Source organism: Sesamum indicum, linkage group LG3 (assembly GCF_026168435.1).
Source record: "Sesamum indicum cultivar Baizhima isolate 11 linkage group LG3, ASM2616843v1, whole genome shotgun sequence".
NCBI lineage: Eukaryota > Viridiplantae > Streptophyta > Magnoliopsida > Lamiales > Pedaliaceae > Sesamum > Sesamum indicum.
Genome location: NC_142659.1, coordinates 14,988,450 through 15,009,927, shown reverse-complemented (window position 1 = coordinate 15,009,927; position 21,478 = coordinate 14,988,450). Strand labels below are relative to the sequence as shown.

Here is a 21,478-nt window from a genome sequence, read left to right as displayed (position 1 = left end):
GAATGCAAATGCAAAATTCTTGCTATAACGACAATCAAGTAGGGTTTGGCTTAACAACTCAATTCAAATTAATACCTATTTCTATTCTGTTTTACTTTTGGTTGAATATAGTTGTACTTCTTCAGCCTAACAATTATTAAAATTAGTTATATAGATTAATTGAAAGAAAACATTTAGTCAAACACTTGAAGGTCGAAATATGGTTTCTTTCTTCTATAAATAAGCATGGCCAACTCATGAAGATCATCGACAATAAAACATATATAGAGAAACCAACAATACGTTTAAACCTTCCCTAATGTCGGTTACCAAAATGTCCTACCCCTCAACACTTCTCCTAATAACTCTTCTTAGTATTGGATTTACAATATCTTCAGCTCAATTTTCAGTTGTTGATGTTCCTTTGGCTGGTGTTATAACTTGTACTAACACTTCCTTGGCAGTAGTCGGAACGTCCCGCGTAGTTCCACAGGCAAGAGTTGATGTTGTTTGTGGGCTTTCCCAATCAGTGCTACGATCAACAACAACCAACTCACAAGGACTTTATACCTTCTTCTTTAATCGGGTCGGAATTCCATTGTTATACAATCCAGAACAATGCTTGCTCAGGGTCGTATTACCTCCTGGCTCATGTGTATTTGTACCCCCTGGAGTTTCTATCACCTTTCCTATCATTGCCATTAGAAGCATCTTAGGTGTATTGAGCGCCTATATTCCCGGTGCACCAACCTATGTGGTGGCCTAAATAATGGAGCTTTGAAATTTATCAGATCATGTCGTTCTATATGCTAGATTAAGTGTACTACGGTCACACTTCAATGGTCGAGTCATAAACACAGTTGAATAAGAGCTCTTAAAAAAGTTATTGTCGTATTATGTTAGAGTGACGAGTGTATTGTACTGGATTTGTTAGATCAGTATGCCCAAAGACATGCTTTGCAAGCATGTTACGATGTACTGATTTACATACTTTGCTAATAAATGCAGTAGCATGCTTGAATTAGTGCATTGCGGTATTAGGTATTACTTGAAAAAATTTATCTTTTTCTACGCATTATAGATGTGATGAAATTTGGAATTGCTGATAAAATAAATATATACAATTTATAATTAAATAAATACATCAACATGCTCAAACAAGGAGTTTGTCGAGGGTAGTGCTGATGAACAAAAAACAATCATTTCTTTAATTACAAATTTCTCTATTTTTTGCTCCTTTTATAAAAGTTAACTTAAAAAGTCTATATTACCAAAATTTAGAGCTATCAAAATGTATTTTTCAAACTTCAGAGATTAACATGGCTCCAGCATGGGTACACTGCGCGTAGTCTTGAATAAAAAGAACAAAAACTATTTTTTTTTAAATACAATTTCCTATAATTTTCATTCCTTGCAAAAAAAAAATAAATAAGTTGAAAACATTTATAATGCAAGCAATAGAGTGCCCAAAACATATTTTACACATTCCACACATCAACATACCCTCAGCATATCCCATGCTGAGGATAATATTGAATAAATAAACTAAAATAAAACTCGAATGTTTTACTAGAAATTCTTCCAGTTTGACTTACTTTATATTAATTAAATAAATATATGTTATAAGGTGAATATACTACGTTAAAAAATGCATTTCTCTAGCTCCACACGTTAATATCTTCCCAACTTGATGTGTTCTAAGGGTAAATACTTAACAATAGACTAAACGACTTTGACTTTCATTACAAATCCTCTATTTCTAGCTCCATATTAGAAAACATAAAATGATAAAAAAACCTCAAATTTCTTAATACAATTTCTTCTATTTTTCTTTCCATGCATTTATAAAAAATATAATAATAACATTTATAATGCAAAAATTAAAACACTGAACACATTTCCTTCAAGTTCCAAATATCAATAAGTCTCCCGCATGCGATGTGTTGAACAATAAACAAAAAAAACTAAAGCTCTAATTTTTATTACAATTTCCTTCATTTTCACGTCTTATATAAATATGACCGAAGCCATCTTTGGTTGTCATGCATACATTATATTTTGACAAATCTATGAATTTAAAATATTAACTTAGGCCACTTTTACTTTGAGTTATTAGTTAGGATATCACACTTAATTACCTTTAATTTTTTCTTTATTTTTTCTTAACATCAGACAAATATTAATAGTAAAACCTGCTACAAAAGCCAATTATGGCTGGATTACAATTCTAAAGTTCTTTATATCACTTGGGTCCTGCCACACCAAATAAATAAGGCCTCAGAGTATAGGACTTGGATGAATGGGGAAAGTAATTAAAATAGTACCAAAAGGTTAAAAGAAAAGAATGCAAATGCAAAATTCTTGATATAACGACAATCAAGTAGGGTTTGGCTTAACAACTCAATTCAAATTAATACCTATTTCTATTCTGTTTTACTTTTGGTTGAATATAGTTGTACTTCTTCAGCCTAACAATTATTAAAATTAGTTATATAGATTAATTGAAAGAAAACATTTAGTCAAACACTTGAAGGTCGAAATATGGTTTCTTTCTTCTATAAATAAGCATGGCCAACTCATGAAGATCATCGACAATAAAACATATATAGAGAAACCAACAATACGTTTAAACCTTCCCTAATGTCGGTTACCAAAATGTCCTACCCCTCAACACTTCTCCTAATAACTCTTCTTAGTATTGGATTTACAATATCTTCAGCTCAATTTCCAGTTGTTGATGTTCCTTTGGCTGGTGTTATAACTTGTACTAACACTTCCTTGGCAGCAGTCGGAACGTCCCGCGTAGTTCCACAGGCAAGAGTTGATGTTGTTTGTGGGCTTTCCCAATCAGTGCTACGATCAACAACAACCAACTCACAAGGACTTTATACCTTCTTCTTTAATCGGGTCGGAATTCCATTGTTATACAATCCAGAACAATGCTTGCTCAGGGTCGTATTACCTCCTGGCTCATGTGTATTTGTACCCCCTGGAGTTTCTATCACCTTTCCTATCATTGCCATTAGAAGCATCTTAGGTGTATTGAGCGCCTATATTCCCGGTGCACCAACCTATGTGGTGGCCTAAATAATGGAGCTTTGAAATTTATCAGATCATGTCGTTCTATATGCTAGATTAAGTGTACTACGGTCACACTTCAATGGTCGAGTCATAAACACAGTTGAATAAGAGCTCTTAAAAAAGTTATTGTCGTATTATGTTAGAGTGACGAGTGTATTGTACTGGATTTGTTAGATCAGTATGCCCAAAGACATGCTTTGCAAGCATGTTACGATGTACTGATTTACATACTTTGCTAATAAATGCAGTAGCATGTTTGAATTAGTGCATTGCGGTATTAGGTATTACTTGAAAAAATTTATCTTTTTCTACGCATTATAGATGTGATGAAATTTGGAATTGCTGATAAAATAAATATATACAATTTATAATTAAATAAATACATCAACATGCTCAAACAAGGAGTTTGTCGAGGGTAGTGCTGATGAACAAAAAACAATCATTTCTTTAAATACAAATTTCTCTATTTTTTGCTCCTTTTATAAAAGTTAACTTAAAAAGTCTATATTACCAAAATTTAGAGCTATCAAAATGTATTTTTCAAACTTCAGAGATTAACATGGCTCCAGCATGGGTACACTGCGCGTAGTCTTGAATAAAAAGAACAAAAACTATTTTTTTTAAATACAATTTCCTATAATTTTCATTCCTTGCAAAAAAAAAATAAATAAGTTGAAAACATTTATAATGCAAGCAATAGAGTGCCCAAAACATATTTTACACATTCCACACATCAACATACCCTCAGCATATCCCATGCTGAGGATAATATTGAATAAATAAACTAAAATAAAACTCGAATGTTTTACTAGAAATTCTTCCAGTTTGACTTACTTTATATTAATTAAATAAATATATGTTATAAGGTGAATATACTACGTTAAAAAATGCATTTCTCTAGCTCCACACGTTAATATCTTCCCAACTTGATGTGTTCTAAGGGTAAATACTTAACAATAGACTAAACGACTTTGACTTTTATTACAAATCCTCTATTTCTAGCTCCATATTAGAAAACATAAAATGATAAAAAAACCTCAAATTTCTTAATACAATTTCTTCTATTTTTCTTTCCATGCATTTATAAAAAATATAATAATAACATTTATAATGCAAAAATTAAAACACTGAACACATTTCCTTCAAGTTCCAAATATCAATAAGTCTCCCGCATGCGATGTGTTGAACAATAAACAAAAAAAACTAAAGCTCTAATTTTTATTACAATTTCCTTCATTTTCACGTCTTATATAAATATGACCGAAGCCATCTTTGGTTGTCATGCATACATTATATTTTGACAAATCTATGAATTTAAAATATTAACTTAGGCCACTTTTACTTTGAGTTATTAGTTAGGATATCACACTTAATTACCTTTAATTTTTTCTTTATTTTTTCTTAACATCAGACAAATATTAATAGTAAAACCTGCTACAAAAGCCAATTATGGCTGGATTACAATTCTAAAGTTCTTTATATCACTTGGGTCCTGCCACACCAAATAAATAAGGCCTCAGAGTATAGGACTTGGATGAATGGGGAAAGTAATTAAAATAGTACCAAAAGGTTAAAAGAAAAGAATGCAAATGCAAAATTCTTGATATAACGACAATCAAGTAGGGTTTGGCTTAACAACTCAATTCAAATTAATACCTATTTCTATTCTGTTTTACTTTTGGTTGAATATAGTTGTACTTCTTCAGCCTAACAATTATTAAAATTAGTTATATAGATTAATTGAAAGAAAACATTTAGTCAAACACTTGAAGGTCGAAATATGGTTTCTTTCTTCTATAAATAAGCATGGCCAACTCATGAAGATCATCGACAATAAAACATATATAGAGAAACCAACAATACGTTTAAACCTTCCCTAATGTCGGTTACCAAAATGTCCTACCCCTCAACACTTCTCCTAATAACTCTTCTTAGTATTGGATTTACAATATCTTCAGCTCAATTTCCAGTTGTTGATGTTCCTTTGGCTGGTGTTATAACTTGTACTAACACTTCCTTGGCAGCAGTCGGAACGTCCCGCGTAGTTCCACAGGCAAGAGTTGATGTTGTTTGTGGGCTTTCCCAATCAGTGCTACGATCAACAACAACCAACTCACAAGGACTTTATACCTTCTTCTTTAATCGGGTCAGAATTCCATTGTTATACAATCCAGAACAATGCTTGCTCAGGGTCGTATTACCTCCTGGCTCATGTGTATTTGTACCCCCTGGAGTTTCTATCACCTTTCCTATCATTGCCATTAGAAGCATCTTAGGTGTATTGAGCGCCTATATTCCCGGTGCACCAACCTATGTGGTGGCCTAAATAATGGAGCTTTGAAATTTATCAGATCATGTCGTTCTATATGCTAGATTAAGTGTACTACGGTCATACTTCAATGGTCGAGTCATAAACACAGTTGAATAAGAGCTCTTAAAAAAGTTATTGTCGTATTATGTTAGAGTGACGAGTGTATTGTACTGGATTTGTTAGATCAGTATGCCCAAAGACATGCTTTGCAAGCATGTTACGATGTACTGATTTACATACTTTGCTAATAAATGCAGTAGCATGTTTGAATTAGTGCATTGCGGTATTAGGTATTACTTGAAAAAATTTATCTTTTTCTACGCATTATAGATGTGATGAAATTTGGAATTGCTGATAAAATAAATGTATACAATTTATAATTAAATAAATACATCAACATGCTCAAACAAGGAGTTTGTCGAGGGTAGTGCTGATGAACAAAAAACAATCATTTCTTTAATTACAAATTTCTCTATTTTTTGCTCCTTTTATAAAAGTTAACTTAAAAAGTCTATATTACCAAAATTTAGAGCTATCAAAATGTATTTTTCAAACTTCAGAGATTAACATGGCTCCAGCATGGGTACACTGCGCGTAGTCTTGAATAAAAAGAACAAAAACTATTTTTTTTAAATACAATTTCCTATAATTTTCATTCCTTGCAAAAAAAAATAAATAAGTTGAAAACATTTATAATGCAAGCAATAGAGTGCCCAAAACATATTTTACACATTCCACACATCAACATACCCTCAGCATATCCCATGCTGAGGATAATATTGAATAAATAAACTAAAATAAAACTCGAATGTTTTACTAGAAATTCTTCCAGTTTGACTTACTTTATATTAATTAAATAAATATATGTTATAAGGTGAATATACTACGTTAAAAAATGCATTTCTCTAGCTCCACACGTTAATATCTTCCCAACTTGATGTGTTCTAAGGGTAAATACTTAACAATAGACTAAACGACTTTGACTTTTATTACAAATCCTCTATTTCTAGCTCCATATTAGAAAACATAAAATGATAAAAAAACCTCAAATTTCTTAATACAATTTATTCTATTTTTCTTTCCATGCATTTATAAAAAATATAATAATAACATTTATAATGCAAAAATTAAAACACTGAACACATTTCCTTCAAGTTCCAAATATCAATAAGGGAGATGCGATGTGCAGAACAATAAACTAAAAAAAATAAAGCTCTAATTTTTATTACAATTTCCTTCATTTTCGCGTCTTAGATAAATATGACTGAAGCCATCTAAGGTTGTCATGCATACATTATATTTTGACAAATCTATGAATTTAAAATATTAACTTAGGCCACTTATACTTTGAGTTATTAGTTAGGATATTCCACTTAATTACCTTTAACTTTTTCTTTATTTTTTCTTAACATCAGACAAATATTAGTAGTAAAACCTGCTACAAAAGCTAATTATGGCTGGATTACAATTCTAAAGTTCTTTATATCACTTGGGTCCTGCCACACCAAATAAATAAGGCCTCAGAGTATAGGACTTGGATGAATGGGGAAAGTAATTAAAATAGTACCAAAAGGTTAAAAGAACAGAATGCAAATGCAAAATTCTTGCTATAACGACAATCAAGTAGGGTTTGGCTTAACAACTCAATTCAAATTAATACCTATTTCTATTCTGTTTGACTTTTGGTTGAATATAGTTGTACTTCTTCAGCCTAACAATTATTAAAATTAGTTATATAGATTAATTGAAAGAAAACATTTAGTCAAACACTTGAAGGTCGAAATATGGGTTCTTTCTTCTATAAATAAGCATGGCCAACTCATGAAGATCATCGACAATAAAACATATATAATGAAACCAACAATACGTTTAAACCTTCCCTAATGTCGGTTACCAAAATGGCCTACCCCTCAACACTTCTCCTAATAACTCTTCTTAGTATTGGATTTACAGTATCTTCAGCTCAATTTCCAGTTGTTGATGTTCCTTTGGCTGGTGTCATAACTTGTACTAACACTTCCTTGGCAGCAGTCGGAACGTCCCGCGCAGTTCCACAGGCAAGAGTTGATGTTGTTTGTGGGCTTTCCCAATCAGTGCTACGATCAACAACAACCAACTCACAAGGACTTTATACCTTCTTCTTTAATCGGGTCGGAATTCCATTGTTATACAATCCAGAACAATGCTTGCTCAGGGTCGTATTGCCTCCTGGCTCATGTGTATTTGTACCCCCTGGAGTTTCTATCACCTTTCCTATCATTGCCATTAGAAGCATCTTGGGTGTATTGAGCGCCTATATTCCCGGTGCACCAACCTATGTGGTGGCCTAAATAATGGAGCTTTAAAATTTATCAGATCATGTCGTTCTATATGCTAGATTAAGTGTACTACGGTCACACTTCAATGGTCGAGTCATAAACACAATTGAATAAGAGCTCTTAAAAAAGTTATTGTCGTATTATGTTAGAGTGACGAGTGTATTGTACTGGATTTGTTAGATCAGTATGCCCAAAGACATGCTTTGCAAGCATGTTACGATGTACTGATTTACATACTTTGCTAATAAATGCAGTAGCATGTTTGAATTAGTGCATTGCAGTATTAGGTATTACTTGAAAAAATTTATCTTTTTTTACGCATTATAGATGTGATGAAATTTGGAATTGCTGATAAAATAAATATATACAATTTATAATTAAATAAATACATCAACATGCTCAAACAAGGAGTTTGTCGAGGGTAGTGCTGATGAACAAAAAACAATTATTTCTTTAATTACAAATTTCTCTATTTTTTGCTCCTTTTATAAAAGTTAACTTAAAAAGTCTATATTGCCAAAATTTAGAGCTGTCAAAATGTATTTTCAAAATTCACAGATTAACATGACTCCAGCATGGGTACACTGTGCGTAGTCTTAAATAAATAGAACAAAAACCATTTTTTTTAAATACCATTTCCTATAATTTTCATTCCTTGCAAAAAAAAAATAAATAAGTTGAAAACATTTATAATGCAAGCAATAGAGTGCCCAAAACATATTTTACACATTCCACACATCAACATACCCTCAGCATATCCCATGCTGAGGATAATATTGAATAAATAAACTAAAATAAAACTCGAATGTTTTACTAGAAATTCTTCCAGTTTGACTTACTTTATATTAATTAAATAAATATATATTATAAGGTAAATATACTACGTTAAAAAATGCATTTCTCTAGCTACACACGTTAATATCTTCCCAACTTGATGTGTTCTAAGGGTAAATATTTAACAATAGACTAAACGACTTTGACTTTTATTACAAATCCTCTATTTCTAGCTCCATATTAGAAAACATAAAATGATAAAAAAACCTCAAATTTCTTAATACAAATTCTTCTATTTTTCTTTCCATGCATTTATAAAAAATATAATAATAACATTTATAATGCAAAAATTAAAACACTGAACACATTTCCGTCAAGTTCCAAATATCAATAAGTCTCCCGCATGCGATGTGTTGAACAATAAACTAAAAAAAATAAAGCTCTAATTTTTATTACAATTTCCTTCATTTTCGCGTCTTATATAAATATGACCGAAGCCATCTTTGGTTGTCATGCATACATTATATTTTGACAAATCTATGAATTTAAAATATTAACTTAGGCCACTTTTACTTTGAGTTATTAGTTAGGATATCCCACTTAATTACCTTTAACTTTTTCTTTATTTTTTCTTAACATCAGACAAATATTAGTAGTAAAACCTGCTACAAAAGCCAATTATGGCTGGATTACAATTCTAAAGTTCTTTATATCACTTGGGTCCTGCCACACCAAATAAATAAGGCCTCAGAGTATAAGACTTGGATGAATGGGGAAAGTAATTAAAATAGTACCAAAAGGTTAAAAGAACATAATGCAAATGCAAAATTCTTGCTATAACGACAATCAAGTAGGGTTTGGCTTAACAACTTCTATTCTGTTTTACTTTTGGTTGAATATAGTTGTACTTCTTCAGCCTAACAATTATTAAAATTAGTTATATAGATTAATTGAAAGAAAACATTTAGTCAAACACTTGAAGGTCGAAATATGGTTTCTTTCTTCTATAAATAAGCATGGCCAACTCATGAAGATCATCAACAATAAAACATATATAGAGAAACCAACAATACGTTTAAACCTTCCCTAATGTCGGTTACCAAAATGTCCTACCCCTCAACACTTCTCCTAATAACTCTTCTTAGTATTGGATTTACAGTATCTTCAGCTCAATTTCCAGTTGTTGATGTTCCTTTGGCTGGTGTTATAACTTGTACTAACACTTCCTTGGCAGCAGTCGGAACGTACCGCGTAGTTCCACAGGCAAGAGTTGATGTTGTTTGTGGGCTTTCCCAATCAGTGCTACGATCAACAACAACCAACTCACAAGGACTTTATACCTTCTTCTTTAATCGGGTCGGAATTCCATTGTTATACAATCCAGAACAATGCTTGCTCAGGGTCGTATTACCTCCTGGCTCATGTGTATTTGTACCCCCTGGAGTTTCTATTACCTTTCCTATCATTGCCATTAGAAGCATCTTAGGTGTATTGAGCGCCTATATTCCCGGTGCACCAACCTATGTGGTGGCCTAAATAATGGAGCTTTGAAATTTATCAGATCATGTCGTTCTATATGCTAGATTAAGTGTACTACGGTCACACTTCAATGGTCGAGTCATAAACACAGTTGAATAAGAGCTCTTAAAAAAGTTATTGTCGTATTATGTTAGAGTGACGAGTGTATTGTACTGGATTTGTTGGATCAGTATGCCCAAAGACATGCTTTGCAAGCATGTTACGATGTACTGATTTACATACTTTGCTAATAAATGCAGTAGCATGTTTGAATTAGTGCATTGCGGTATTAGGTATTACTTGAAAAAATTTATCTTTTTTTACGCATTATAGAGGTGATGAAATTTGGAATTGCTGATAAAATAAATATATACAATTTATAATTAAATAAATACATCCATATGCTCAAACAAGGGGTTTGTCGAGGGTAGTGCTGATGAACAAAAAGCAATCATTTCTTGAATTACAAATTTCTCTATTTTTTGCTCCTTTTATAAAAGTTAACTTAAAAAGTCTATATTGCCAAAATTTAGAGCTATCAAAATGTATTTTCAAAATTCACAGATTAACATGGCTCCAGCATGGGTACACTGCGCGTAGTCTTGAATAAATAGAACAAAAACTATTTTTTTTAAATACCATTTCCTTTAATTTTCATTCCTTGCAAAAAAAAAAATAAATAAGTAGAAAACATTTATAATGCAAGCAATAGAGTGCCCAAAACATATTTTACACATTCCACACATCAACATACCCTCAGCATATCCCATGCTGAGGATAATATTGAATAAATAAACTAAAATAAAACTCGAATGTTTTACTAGAAATTCTTCCAGTTTGACTTACTTTATATTAATTAAATAAATATATATTATAAGGTAAATATACTACGTTAAAAAATGCATTTCTCTAGCTCCACACGTTAATGTCTTCCCAACTTGATGTGTTCTAAGGGTAAATACTTAACAATAGACTAAACGATTTTGACTTTTATTACAAATCCTCTATTTCTAGCTCCATTTTAGAAAACATAAAATGACAAAAAACCTCAAATTTCTTAATACAGTTTCTTCTATTTTTCTTTCCATGCATTTATAAAAAATATAGTAATAACTTTTATAATGCAAAAATTAAAACACTGAACACATTTCCTCACGTTCCAAATATCAATAAGGGAGATGCGATGTGCTGAACAATAAACTAAAAAAAATAAAGCTCTAATTTTTATTACAATTTCCTTCATTTTCGCGTCTTAGATAAATATGACTGAAGCCATCTAAGGTTGTCATGCATACATTATATTTTGACAAATCTATGAATTTAAAATATTAACTTAGGCCACTTTTACTTTGAGTTATTAGTTAGGATATTCCACTTAATTACCTTTAACTTTTTCTTTATTTTTTCTTAACATCAGACAAATATTAGTAGTAAAACCTGCTACAAAAGCTAATTATGGCTGGATTACAATTCTAAAGTTCTTTATATCACTTGGGTCCTGCCACACCAAATAAAAAAGGCCTTAGAGTATAAGATTTGGATGAATGGGGAAAGTGACTAAAATAGTACCAAAAGGCTAAAAGAATGGAACACAAATGCGAAATTCTTGCTATAACGACAATCAAGTAGGGTTTGGCTTAACAACTCAATTCAAATTAATACCTATTTCTATTCGGTTTTACTTTTGGTTGAATATAGTTGTACTTCTTCAGCCTAACAATTATTAAAATTAGCTATATAGATTAATTGAAAGAAAACATTTAGTCAAACACTTGAAGGTCGAAATATGGGTTCTTTCTTCTATAAATAAGCATGGCCAACTCATGAAGATCATCGACAATAAAACATATATAATGAAACCAACAATACGTTTAAACCTTCCCTAATGTCGGTTACCAAAATGGCCTACCCCTCAACACTTCTCCTAATAACTCTTCTTAGTATTGGATTTACAGTATCTTCAGCTCAATTTCCAGTTGTTGATGTTCCTTTGGCTGGTGTCATAACTTGTACTAACACTTCCTTGGCAGCAGTCGGAACGTCTCGCGCAGTTCCACAGGCAAGAGTTGATGTTGTTTGTGGGCTTTCCCAATCAGTGCTACGATCAACAACAACCAACTCACAAGGACTTTATACCTTCTTCTTTAATCGGGTCGGAATTCCATTGTTATACAATCCAGAACAATGCTTGCTCAGGGTCGTATTGCCTCCTGGCTGATGTGTATTTGTACCCCCTGGAGTTTCTATCACCTTTCCTATCATTGCCATTAGAAGCATCTTGGGTGTATTGAGCGCCTATATTCCCGGTGCACCAACCTATGTGGTGGCCTAAATAATGGATTTAAAATTTATCAGATCATGTCGTTCTATATGCTAGATTAAGTGTACTACGGTCACACTTCAATGGTCGAGTCATAAACACAGTTGAATAAGAGCTCTTAAAAAAGTTATTGTCGTATTATGTTAGAGTGACGAGTGTATTGTACTGGATTTGTTAGATCAGTATGCCCAAAGACATGCTTTGCAAGCATGTTACGATGTACTGATTTACATACTTTGCTAATAAATGCAGTAGCATGTTTGAATTAGTGCATTGCGGTATTAGGTATTACTTGAAAAAATTTATCTTTTTTTACGCATTATAGATGTGATGAAATTTGGAATTGCTGATAAAATAAATATATACAATTTATAATTAAATAAATACATCAACATGCTCAAACAAGGAGTTTGTCGAGGGTAGTGCTGATGAACAAAAAATAATCATTTCTTTAATTACAAATTTCTCTATTTTTTGCTCCTTTTATAAAAGTTAACTTAAAAAGTCTATATTGCCAAAATTTAGAGCTATCAAAATGTATTTTCAAAATTCACAGATTAACATGGCTCCAGCATGGGTACACTGCGCGTAGTCTTGAATAAATAGAATAAAAACTATTTTTTTTAAATACCATTTCCTATAATTTTCATTCCTTGCAAAAAAAAAATAAATAAGTTGAAAACATTTATAATGCAAGCAATAGAGTGCCCAAAACATATTTTACACATTCCACACATCAACATACCCTCAGCATATCCCATGCTGAGGATAATATTGAATAAATAAACTAAAATAATACTCGAATGTTTTACTAGAAATTCTTCCAGTTTGACTTACTTTATATTAATTAAATAAATATATATTATAAGGTAAATATACTACGTTAAAAAATGCATTTCTCTAGCTCCACACGTTAATGTCTTCCCAACTTGATGTGTTCTAAGGGTAAATACTTAACAATAGACTAAACGACTTTGACTTTTATTACAAATCCTCTATTTCTAGCTCCATTTTAGAAAACATAAAATGATAAAAAAACTCAAATTTCTTAATACAATTTCTTCTATTTTTCTTTCCATGCATTTATAAAAAATATAGTAATAACATTTATAATGCAAAAATTAAAACACTGAACACATTTCCTCACGTTCCAAACATCAGTAAGTCTCCCGCATGCGATGTGCTGAACAATAAACTAAAAAAAATAAAGCTCTAATTTTTATTACAATTTCCTTCATTTTCGCGTCTTAGATAAATATGACTGAAGCCATCTTTGGTTGTCATGCATACATTATATTTTGACAAATATATGAATTTAAAATATTAACTTAGGCCACTTTTACTTTGAGTTATTAGTTAGGATATCCCACTTAATTACCTTTAATTTTTTCTTTATTTTTTCTTAACATCAGACAAATATTAGTAGTAAAACCTGCTACAAAAGCTAATTATGGCTGGATTACAATTCTAAAGTTCTTTATATCACTTGGGTCCTGCCACACCAAATAAAAAAGGCCTTAGAGTATAAGATTTGGATGAATGGGGAAAGTGACTAAAATAGTACCAAAAGGCTAAAAGAATGGAACACAAATGCAAAATTCTTGCTATAACGACAATCAAGTAGGGTTTGGCTTAACAACTCAATTCAAATTAATACCTATTTCTATTCGGTTTTACTTTTGGTTGAATATAGTTGTACTTCTTCAGCCTAACAATTATTAAAATTAGCTATATAGATTAATTGAAAGAAAACATTTAGTCAAACACTTGAAGGTCGAAATATGGGTTCTTTCTTCTATAAATAAGCATGGCCAACTCATGAAGATCATCGACAATAAAACATATATAGAGAAACCAACAATACGTTTAAACCTTCCCTAATGTCGGTTACCAAAATAGCCTACCCCTCAACACTTCTCCTAATAACTCTTCTTAGTATTGGATTTACCGTATCTTTAGCTCAATTTCCAGTTGTTGATGTTCCTTTGGCTGGTGTCATAACTTGTACTAACACTTCCTTGGCAGCAGTCGTAACGTCCCGTGTAGTTCCACAGGCAAGAGTTGATGTTGTTTGTGGGCTTTCCCAATTAGTGCTACGATCAACAACAACCAACTCACAAGGACTTTATACCTTCTTCTTTAATCGGGTCGGAATTCCATTGTTATACAATCCAGAACTGTGACGTCCGTAGAATTTTTCTCATAATGGGAAGACTAATTGGTAATTATTAAAAATTTAAATTTAATTAGTAAATAAATTATAGATTGAATTTGGAATAAAATAAAACTTGAACGGATTAAATTGGAGTTTGTTATAATATTTGGGGGCAAATTATATTAATTAAGATAATTAATTATCTACAAAGTCTCCAATTCCTTGATTTCTTCTGTGCGTTATATGAAACAACTCCAATTCATTTACTTCACGGCCAAGATCTTTTTCCTAAAATCATATAAATAACATTATCAATATCTAGAAAATAAAATGCAATAAATAATATTTTGAAACCTCAAAATAAAGTTTACCATTCTCATCTTGTGTGCTCCTTGTGAAATAGAACCACCAGTGTGCTTTGTGACTACAATATGCCAAGGCATAAGAAATTTACACATGCACAGACTAACTGAAGGACTTAATACATAAATTGTAGCTTGCAACTCCGCTACTCTAGTTTTGTAAATGTGGTGCATGAGTTATTATAGCAATGTCACTAGTCTCATATAGTGAAAAGTTTGAAACAGTTAGAAGCTAATTAAGCACATAATAGTTCGAAAAATTAAGGAATGTAAATAACTTATGAACAACATATGCTATATTATATACCTTCATAAAGAACTAGCAGTCAAGGCCCATTATAAGGAAAGGTTAAGAAATTGTAAGTTATATTGTAAAGCATCATAGCAGTAATTACAAAGTTATACTCATAATAAGGTTACTCTATCTGTCTTTAGGAACTGCTTGAAAATGAGAACTTTTGTTGAACTCCCACTAAAAGAAACAAAAATATTAGATAAAAGGTATTAATGGCAATGTGAAAATAGTCACGAAAATATGTTTTAAGTGAAAATAATTCCAATTTTACCATAACAATGGTTCACAAGCTTACCAACAAGGAATAGTATTTTAGTTGTTACTGTTTTTCTTTAGAGGTATTTTAGTTTAGTTATAAGTCAACAGTGACAACTTGGACACTATTCTAGTACTATGGAACTTAAAATTATTAGTGGCAAATAAAAGTTTTTTCCACTTAATATATAATAGCTTCACTTCACATTTTGTCACTAATATATACTCATACTGTTGTAGTATCATGGAATCTTCTTAAGACGAGAAATCAAAGGAATCATCAAAATCTTGTCTTTAAAAGGGGCAGCTGAATCATAAGTTGCTAATACAAAGATAAGAGAAAAAGTAATCACAAATGAAAAGTCAGTCATACAATTAGTTTCACTTGAACACTGCAGGTAGATACTATTTCCAGGAACAGTGCTAGAAATATGTCACAACAGGAAAGCTAACTGAGATTTTCAGATAACGTCAGAAAGATCTTTCTTGCACTAGCATATGGAAAAGAACCAAGAAATGGGAGCAACTTTCTCCTCCTATAAAGACCTCGATGATGATGGCTTAATGATCAGCTCATTCGAACAAAATTACGTATGTGCAATGGCTTAGTTGCCAATGTTAATAGACCCTCATCATGAGCAGCATCTATTATATGCTAAATGTGTATGCATTTCTTAAATGAGAATTGCTAGTTCCATTTATTGTTAGAGTTGTTATTACCTACCAAATACAATAGCATCATATGGTAATATCCCCAGTTCTATCTTACACTGAGATGAAGTTTAACGGACAAACAATGAATTATCCATCACTACTTTAAGCAACTAATTCAATGTAGATCTTTATAAGTTTTTTCGAACTCAGATACTAGAAGATTCTTTTGTCAATTGACAAACATAAAGTGATGATCCCATTCCATTGTAAGGAATGTGTAGAAAACATACAGCAATCTCTTTCAAGCAATTTATCAAACAAGTAGCAAGCACTCAAATGTTTTCTCTGATTTCAAGTTGCCACTCAATCATCAACTTATATGATTACATACAAAAATCTATTTCAATTAAGCTAATCAAAAAGGTAAAAATAGGGGGAAATGAAAAATAAAGAGGAGATTGAAAGCGATAACTAAGCAAAAAGAAAACTAACATTTTTGTTCGAATGACTCTTTTCCTCCACCGGCCACCCATGAATAGCTGCGCCAATACACCGGCGAGTTGATGACTGCGGCACGCAGCGAGAAAGGAAGAACAGCTTCGTACGTGACTCTGAGTGAGAAAGGAAGAAAATGACTACAATTTGGGGGTAACTTGCAATTTGGGGATTTTGAGATTTAATTTCATTTTTACTAATAATAATAATTTTTAAAAAATAATATATATAAAAAAGGAAAAAGAAAACAAAATTTAGTTTTAATTTTTATTTATAAAAATATGAAATAAAAATGAAAATAATGACAGAATTAAAGACGGAAATAAAAAATATATATTTTTTGAATTCATCTTTTATTCCGTCTTAAATTTTTTGTTTTATTATCAAATCAAAGACGGAATACTTTTTATATTTTTTATTTTTTTCCAAAATTTCCTATTCATTAAAAATTCAGTCAATATAAAGATTTATTTTATAATTTTAAGACGGAAACTTTTCCCATCGTTAAATCCGTCTTTGAAAGTTTAAATATTTTGACGGAGATATTTCCGTCTTTGATTTCCGTCTATGAAGAAATAACGAGATGTACAAGTTAAAATCTCAAGAAATAATAATTAAAAATATTTTCATTACCAATAATTAATAAAGAAAATGGGGAGGAAGACTATTACTGTATAATATTGTTGACGTTCATTGTGGTCTTAATGACATCATCGGCAGTTGGTACTTTCACAAAGAATGCTACGATAAATGTGCTGCAATATGCCCTTTATTTTGCCCTTTACTTTTTTTTATTTAAATTTATATTTAGTCGCTTAACTTATATTATTTGATGTTTTTGTCTTTCAATTTTTTAGCATAGCATTTTGTTCCTATATTTTTTTATTTTCCTATCCCTTTTTCCTCCACAGTTCACCTCCATAGATGAGAACGGTGAACTCCAATAAAAAAATAACTAAAATTATGAAAAATAAAAAATATAGGATAAAAATACAACCTCAGAAACTTAAAGTATAATAATACTGGTAAAAATGAGGCAATAAAAATAATAGCCTCAATTTTAAAAGGTCACATGAGATACACATGTATTCTCCCGACAAAAAGAGTAAACTTCAATGAAAATAAAAAATAAAAACTGAAATGCAAAAATTAAAAAAGTATAGGACAAAATTATTACTCTAATAACAATTCAGTTGTCGAGTTACAGAAATAGAAAGGGTTCATATAATCTTGACAGTAATTAGCAGATTATTGAAAATAATATACATTTGATATAAATTATATTGTGCGAGAAAAATAGACACAAAAACCGTCGCAAATTGATCCACATCATAAGATTAACTGAAAAGTTTGAGAGCGATAAATGACTTTTAGTTTAATTAAAGATTAAAGTGACATTATTATTTAGATAAAGAGATATAAAGGTGGGACTCACTTTTAATACACTAAGAAAAAAGAGAAAATCGTCATTAATAATTAGGCCCCACCTCATAAATTTTGAGATAATAACAAATACCTTTTTGTTATTTAAAAAATTGAAAATGACCCCCAAAATTGTTTGATGGCATTATGTCATTCTTGACACGAGGTCTGGAAATGTCCGCTTGGTCCTTGCTATTCTTTATAAAAGAAAATTAAAAAATTTTAATTAAAAATTTAACGAGATGAAATTTCCTTCTAGCCCTTCTACTCCATAAAAAAATATAATATTTTGAAAAATAAGTAAATATTATTTTATAGTTTATAAAAGCATTTTAGCTAATTCACCACAAAAAAATAATTGATGGAACTTAATGGGAATTGACGGAATGGGCTAATAGTTGGACGGGAGGTAAAAAAATCAAGGATAAGCAATTTTCCAAAAAATAAAAAGATATTTGTAATTACATCAAAAAATTTAAAAAAACTCGTTGTAAATTACTATATTATTTATGACGAATTTCCTTTTTAGACATGCCAAAAAAACAATATGGCCATCGCTACAAAAGTTCAACCTACATAAATAAATAATTGACATATCATCACAACTAAAATTCCCCACCTACATGTTGACAATTTGTCCCTCCTCCAAATCTTGAAAATTCAATGACTAGTACATGTAATCTAATTCATTAAACATGAACTATAAATCTACTAAGAATGAACCACAACCCGTTATTATTACAGGGATTAGATCCATTTACAGACATGAACGACAACAAAAATTTTCAGACAATAACTCAAGTTGTGGTCTTAATGCTGTTATTTGCAGGCGAAGCCTCGGCATCTTTCAAGCATTGCTTCCCCGGTTGCGCTATCAGTTGCCTCTTCGGCGGCCACAAACTGTTTTGTGTAGTCAAATGCTTCGCCAAGTGCCTCACTGGCGAGGGCTTTTCGTCTGGGTTCGACTATTGCAAGCTCGGCTGCGCAGTTGATCAATGCACTCCTTTTGCCGATGGTGAGAACGTTTTGCTGCCGTTTGAGTTATGGGCTTTAAATGTAATTTTAGTTGGGCACATGGTTTTTTTCGATAATATTTGCCAACTCCAGCCACCGAAGAATCAAAATTGTGAAAAATTAAAAATTTCAATGATCTATTTGCTATTCTAGAAAAATAAATAGCTGAAATTCCAAAATAAAAAAATATAGGACAAAAATTGCATTTAATTCTTGAATTGTGCGTTGGAAACGTTGTGTGCGTTGTAGGAAAAGATAAATAAGGAAACTATTTAGTATCAGGGGTAATTACACTTGAACACCCTTTGAGAATGTAAAATTACACTTTTCCTCAAGAAGGTTTTGAAATTGCACTTACATCCTATTCAAAAAAAAATTATTTACACCTGATCTTCTTTAATTAGGCTTTGGACGAAAAATGCTGACTGTTAGCAAAAAATATTAAATAAATTTTTAACTTTGCGCCGCATTTAGCATTCTCATTTATATTTTTATACTTATAAAGGAATAAATATAATATATATATATATATATATATGTATATAGAGTGAGGTTAACATCATTACATTATTACCCATATTATTATAAAATTATTACATGTAAATCAAGGGTAAAGTAGAACATTTATGTATTTTTTCACTAACGTCGGCATTTTTCATTCAAATTCTAATGAAAATGAGATATGTGTAAATAGTGAATTTTCAAAGGGGTGTGATTGTAATTTCAAAACTTCTTTGAGGGAAAGTGTAATTTCATATTTTCAGAGGAAGTTCAAAGATAATTAACCCTTATTATTATTATCGGGGTAAATTACAGTTATCTCTCATGATACTTATCATAATTATAAATACATCTTCGTTATATAAAAATATTATAAATATCCGGTAAAATAAAAATAGTTATGTAACTTTTAGACAATCATGTTGAAATTAGTACTTTATAATTATATCAAATCTCGTTAGCAGCAGCTGCAATTACCCTTATGATTATTGTTGTTATTAAATCAATGTTTTGGTGATTGCAGATTTTAAGATGGAAGATGTTGAGAAAGTGAATAGGTGTGTTAATGAGTGTGAAATTGGAGAATGTGGCCTCTTGCCCCAACAAATGGCTTCAAGCTCATCACCACCAAGATGATGGAGTTTCTGCCCAAATTTGATCATTACATCCATGCTTGATAAGATCTACAACAAAGGAAATAATTTGGAAAAATAAATTTACATATTGCTGTGGATTAAAAATTATTTATATCCAGATTTTTTTCCCTCATCCTAAGCTAAATTTATTTTATTTATTTATTTATCTGACATCCACCTTCCCTATTAATTATTTTATTTAGGATATGTAACATTGGAACTCCCTGAAGTTGTGTCAAATTACACAAATACCCCTATTTTTTCCGTAAAATTACAGCTTATTAATTTTAATTGTAATTACAACTGTAACATTAAGAAGTGTAGTTGAAATTTTACACAAGGCATGACGTGTAACTGTAATTTTTAACCTAATTTCAGAGAGTCCCAATATAATTTACTCTTGGATTTAGTCAAAGATTCTAATCACATTTTACTTAAAGATTGCAATATATAAGTATATACAAACAATATATTATTTTTATGAAATAATCTAGAGTTTATATTCTAAATTGAAAATATAAAAAATGACAACTTCAGAATTCAAACTTAAAATGAAATATAAATAGAACAATATATAACTTAAAATGAAATAAGATATGTTAGTTTTAGTCTAATAAATAATTAGAATGATTGGTAACTATGTACGTGTTTTTTTTAAAAGCGAAAGTAATAAACTATTATTCTTTTTTTTAATAATAAATTAATTATAAATATCAATATTTAACAACTATCATAAAAAATAACAATCATATAGTATTCATCAATATCAGACAACTATAAATGATCAACAGGGCAAAATGATTTTTTAGTCTCATAAAGTAAACACAGAATTTTTTTTAATACCACCAAATATAATAGGTATCGCTTTTAACCTCATAAAACTCATCAAACCCTTTTCGTCATAAAAAATCATGTGCGTTGCACATGGATGTTAACTCTATTAACTCCCCCTTTGGGAGGGAAAAATGCAAGTGAACCAACAAAAAGAAAGAGGAAATATTGGCTACAAACAGACTCAACTCATGTCTGGAAATATTTTAATAAACTTTGGTCACAAACTATAAGAAATAAAAAATATTTAAAAAATTAAATATATTGGAGAATTTTTATTTTAATATAAATAATAAAATAGTTTTAAAATTATAATTAGTTGTGTTTTAGTTAATTTATAGGATCATTTTATTATTCTTTAAAAAAATTATTATATTGTCCGAAAATATCTTAATATCTGACCACAAATTATAAGAAATAAAATTTTGTTTTTTTCAATAAAAGCATTAGATAAATTTTATTTTTAAATAAATAATAAATAAATTTTAAAATAATTTGTATTTGAGATAAATTTTGGCATCTTTTTATTCTTTTTGAAAATTAAATTATTATTTAGTT

The 21,478-nt window shown here is 30.5% G+C and overlaps 2 protein-coding genes and 1 long non-coding RNA gene across 4 annotated transcripts; 2 read left to right on the top strand and 1 right to left on the bottom strand.

The window, feature by feature from the left end:
• Positions 1 to 7,269: 7,269 nt before the first annotated feature.
• LOC148788703 (uncharacterized) lies at positions 7,270 to 7,701 on the top strand. The gene has a single exon (XM_088878103.1). It carries the CDS (start codon positions 7,270 to 7,272, stop codon positions 7,699 to 7,701), a length of 432 nt encoding a protein of 143 aa, XP_088734229.1.
• A 1,866-nt stretch (positions 7,702 to 9,567) lies between these two features.
• On the top strand, positions 9,568 to 9,999 carry LOC148788702 (uncharacterized). The gene has a single exon (XM_088878102.1). It carries the CDS (start codon positions 9,568 to 9,570, stop codon positions 9,997 to 9,999), a length of 432 nt encoding a protein of 143 aa, XP_088734228.1.
• A 1,610-nt stretch (positions 10,000 to 11,609) lies between these two features.
• Positions 11,610 to 16,697, bottom strand: LOC148788701 (uncharacterized). Of its 2 annotated transcripts, XR_016064437.1 has the most exons (4): positions 16,515 to 16,697; positions 14,828 to 14,880; positions 14,250 to 14,744; positions 11,610 to 12,309 (listed from the first exon to the last, which is right to left on the bottom strand). It is a non-coding gene; the product is annotated as an uncharacterized LOC148788701 (long non-coding RNA). The 2 variants fall into 2 exon arrangements; XR_016064436.1 differs by lacking the exon at positions 11,610 to 12,309 and having other exon boundaries at positions 14,076 to 14,744.
• Between the last annotated feature and the right edge of the window lie 4,781 nt (positions 16,698 to 21,478).

Bases quoted from the DNA above. Each gene is read 5' to 3' on its own strand.
- LOC148788703 (XM_088878103.1), top strand. From the start codon at position 7,270: ATGGCCTACCCCTCAACACTTCTCCTAATAACTCTTCTTAGTATTGGA.
- LOC148788702 (XM_088878102.1), top strand. From the start codon at position 9,568: ATGTCCTACCCCTCAACACTTCTCCTAATAACTCTTCTTAGTATTGGA.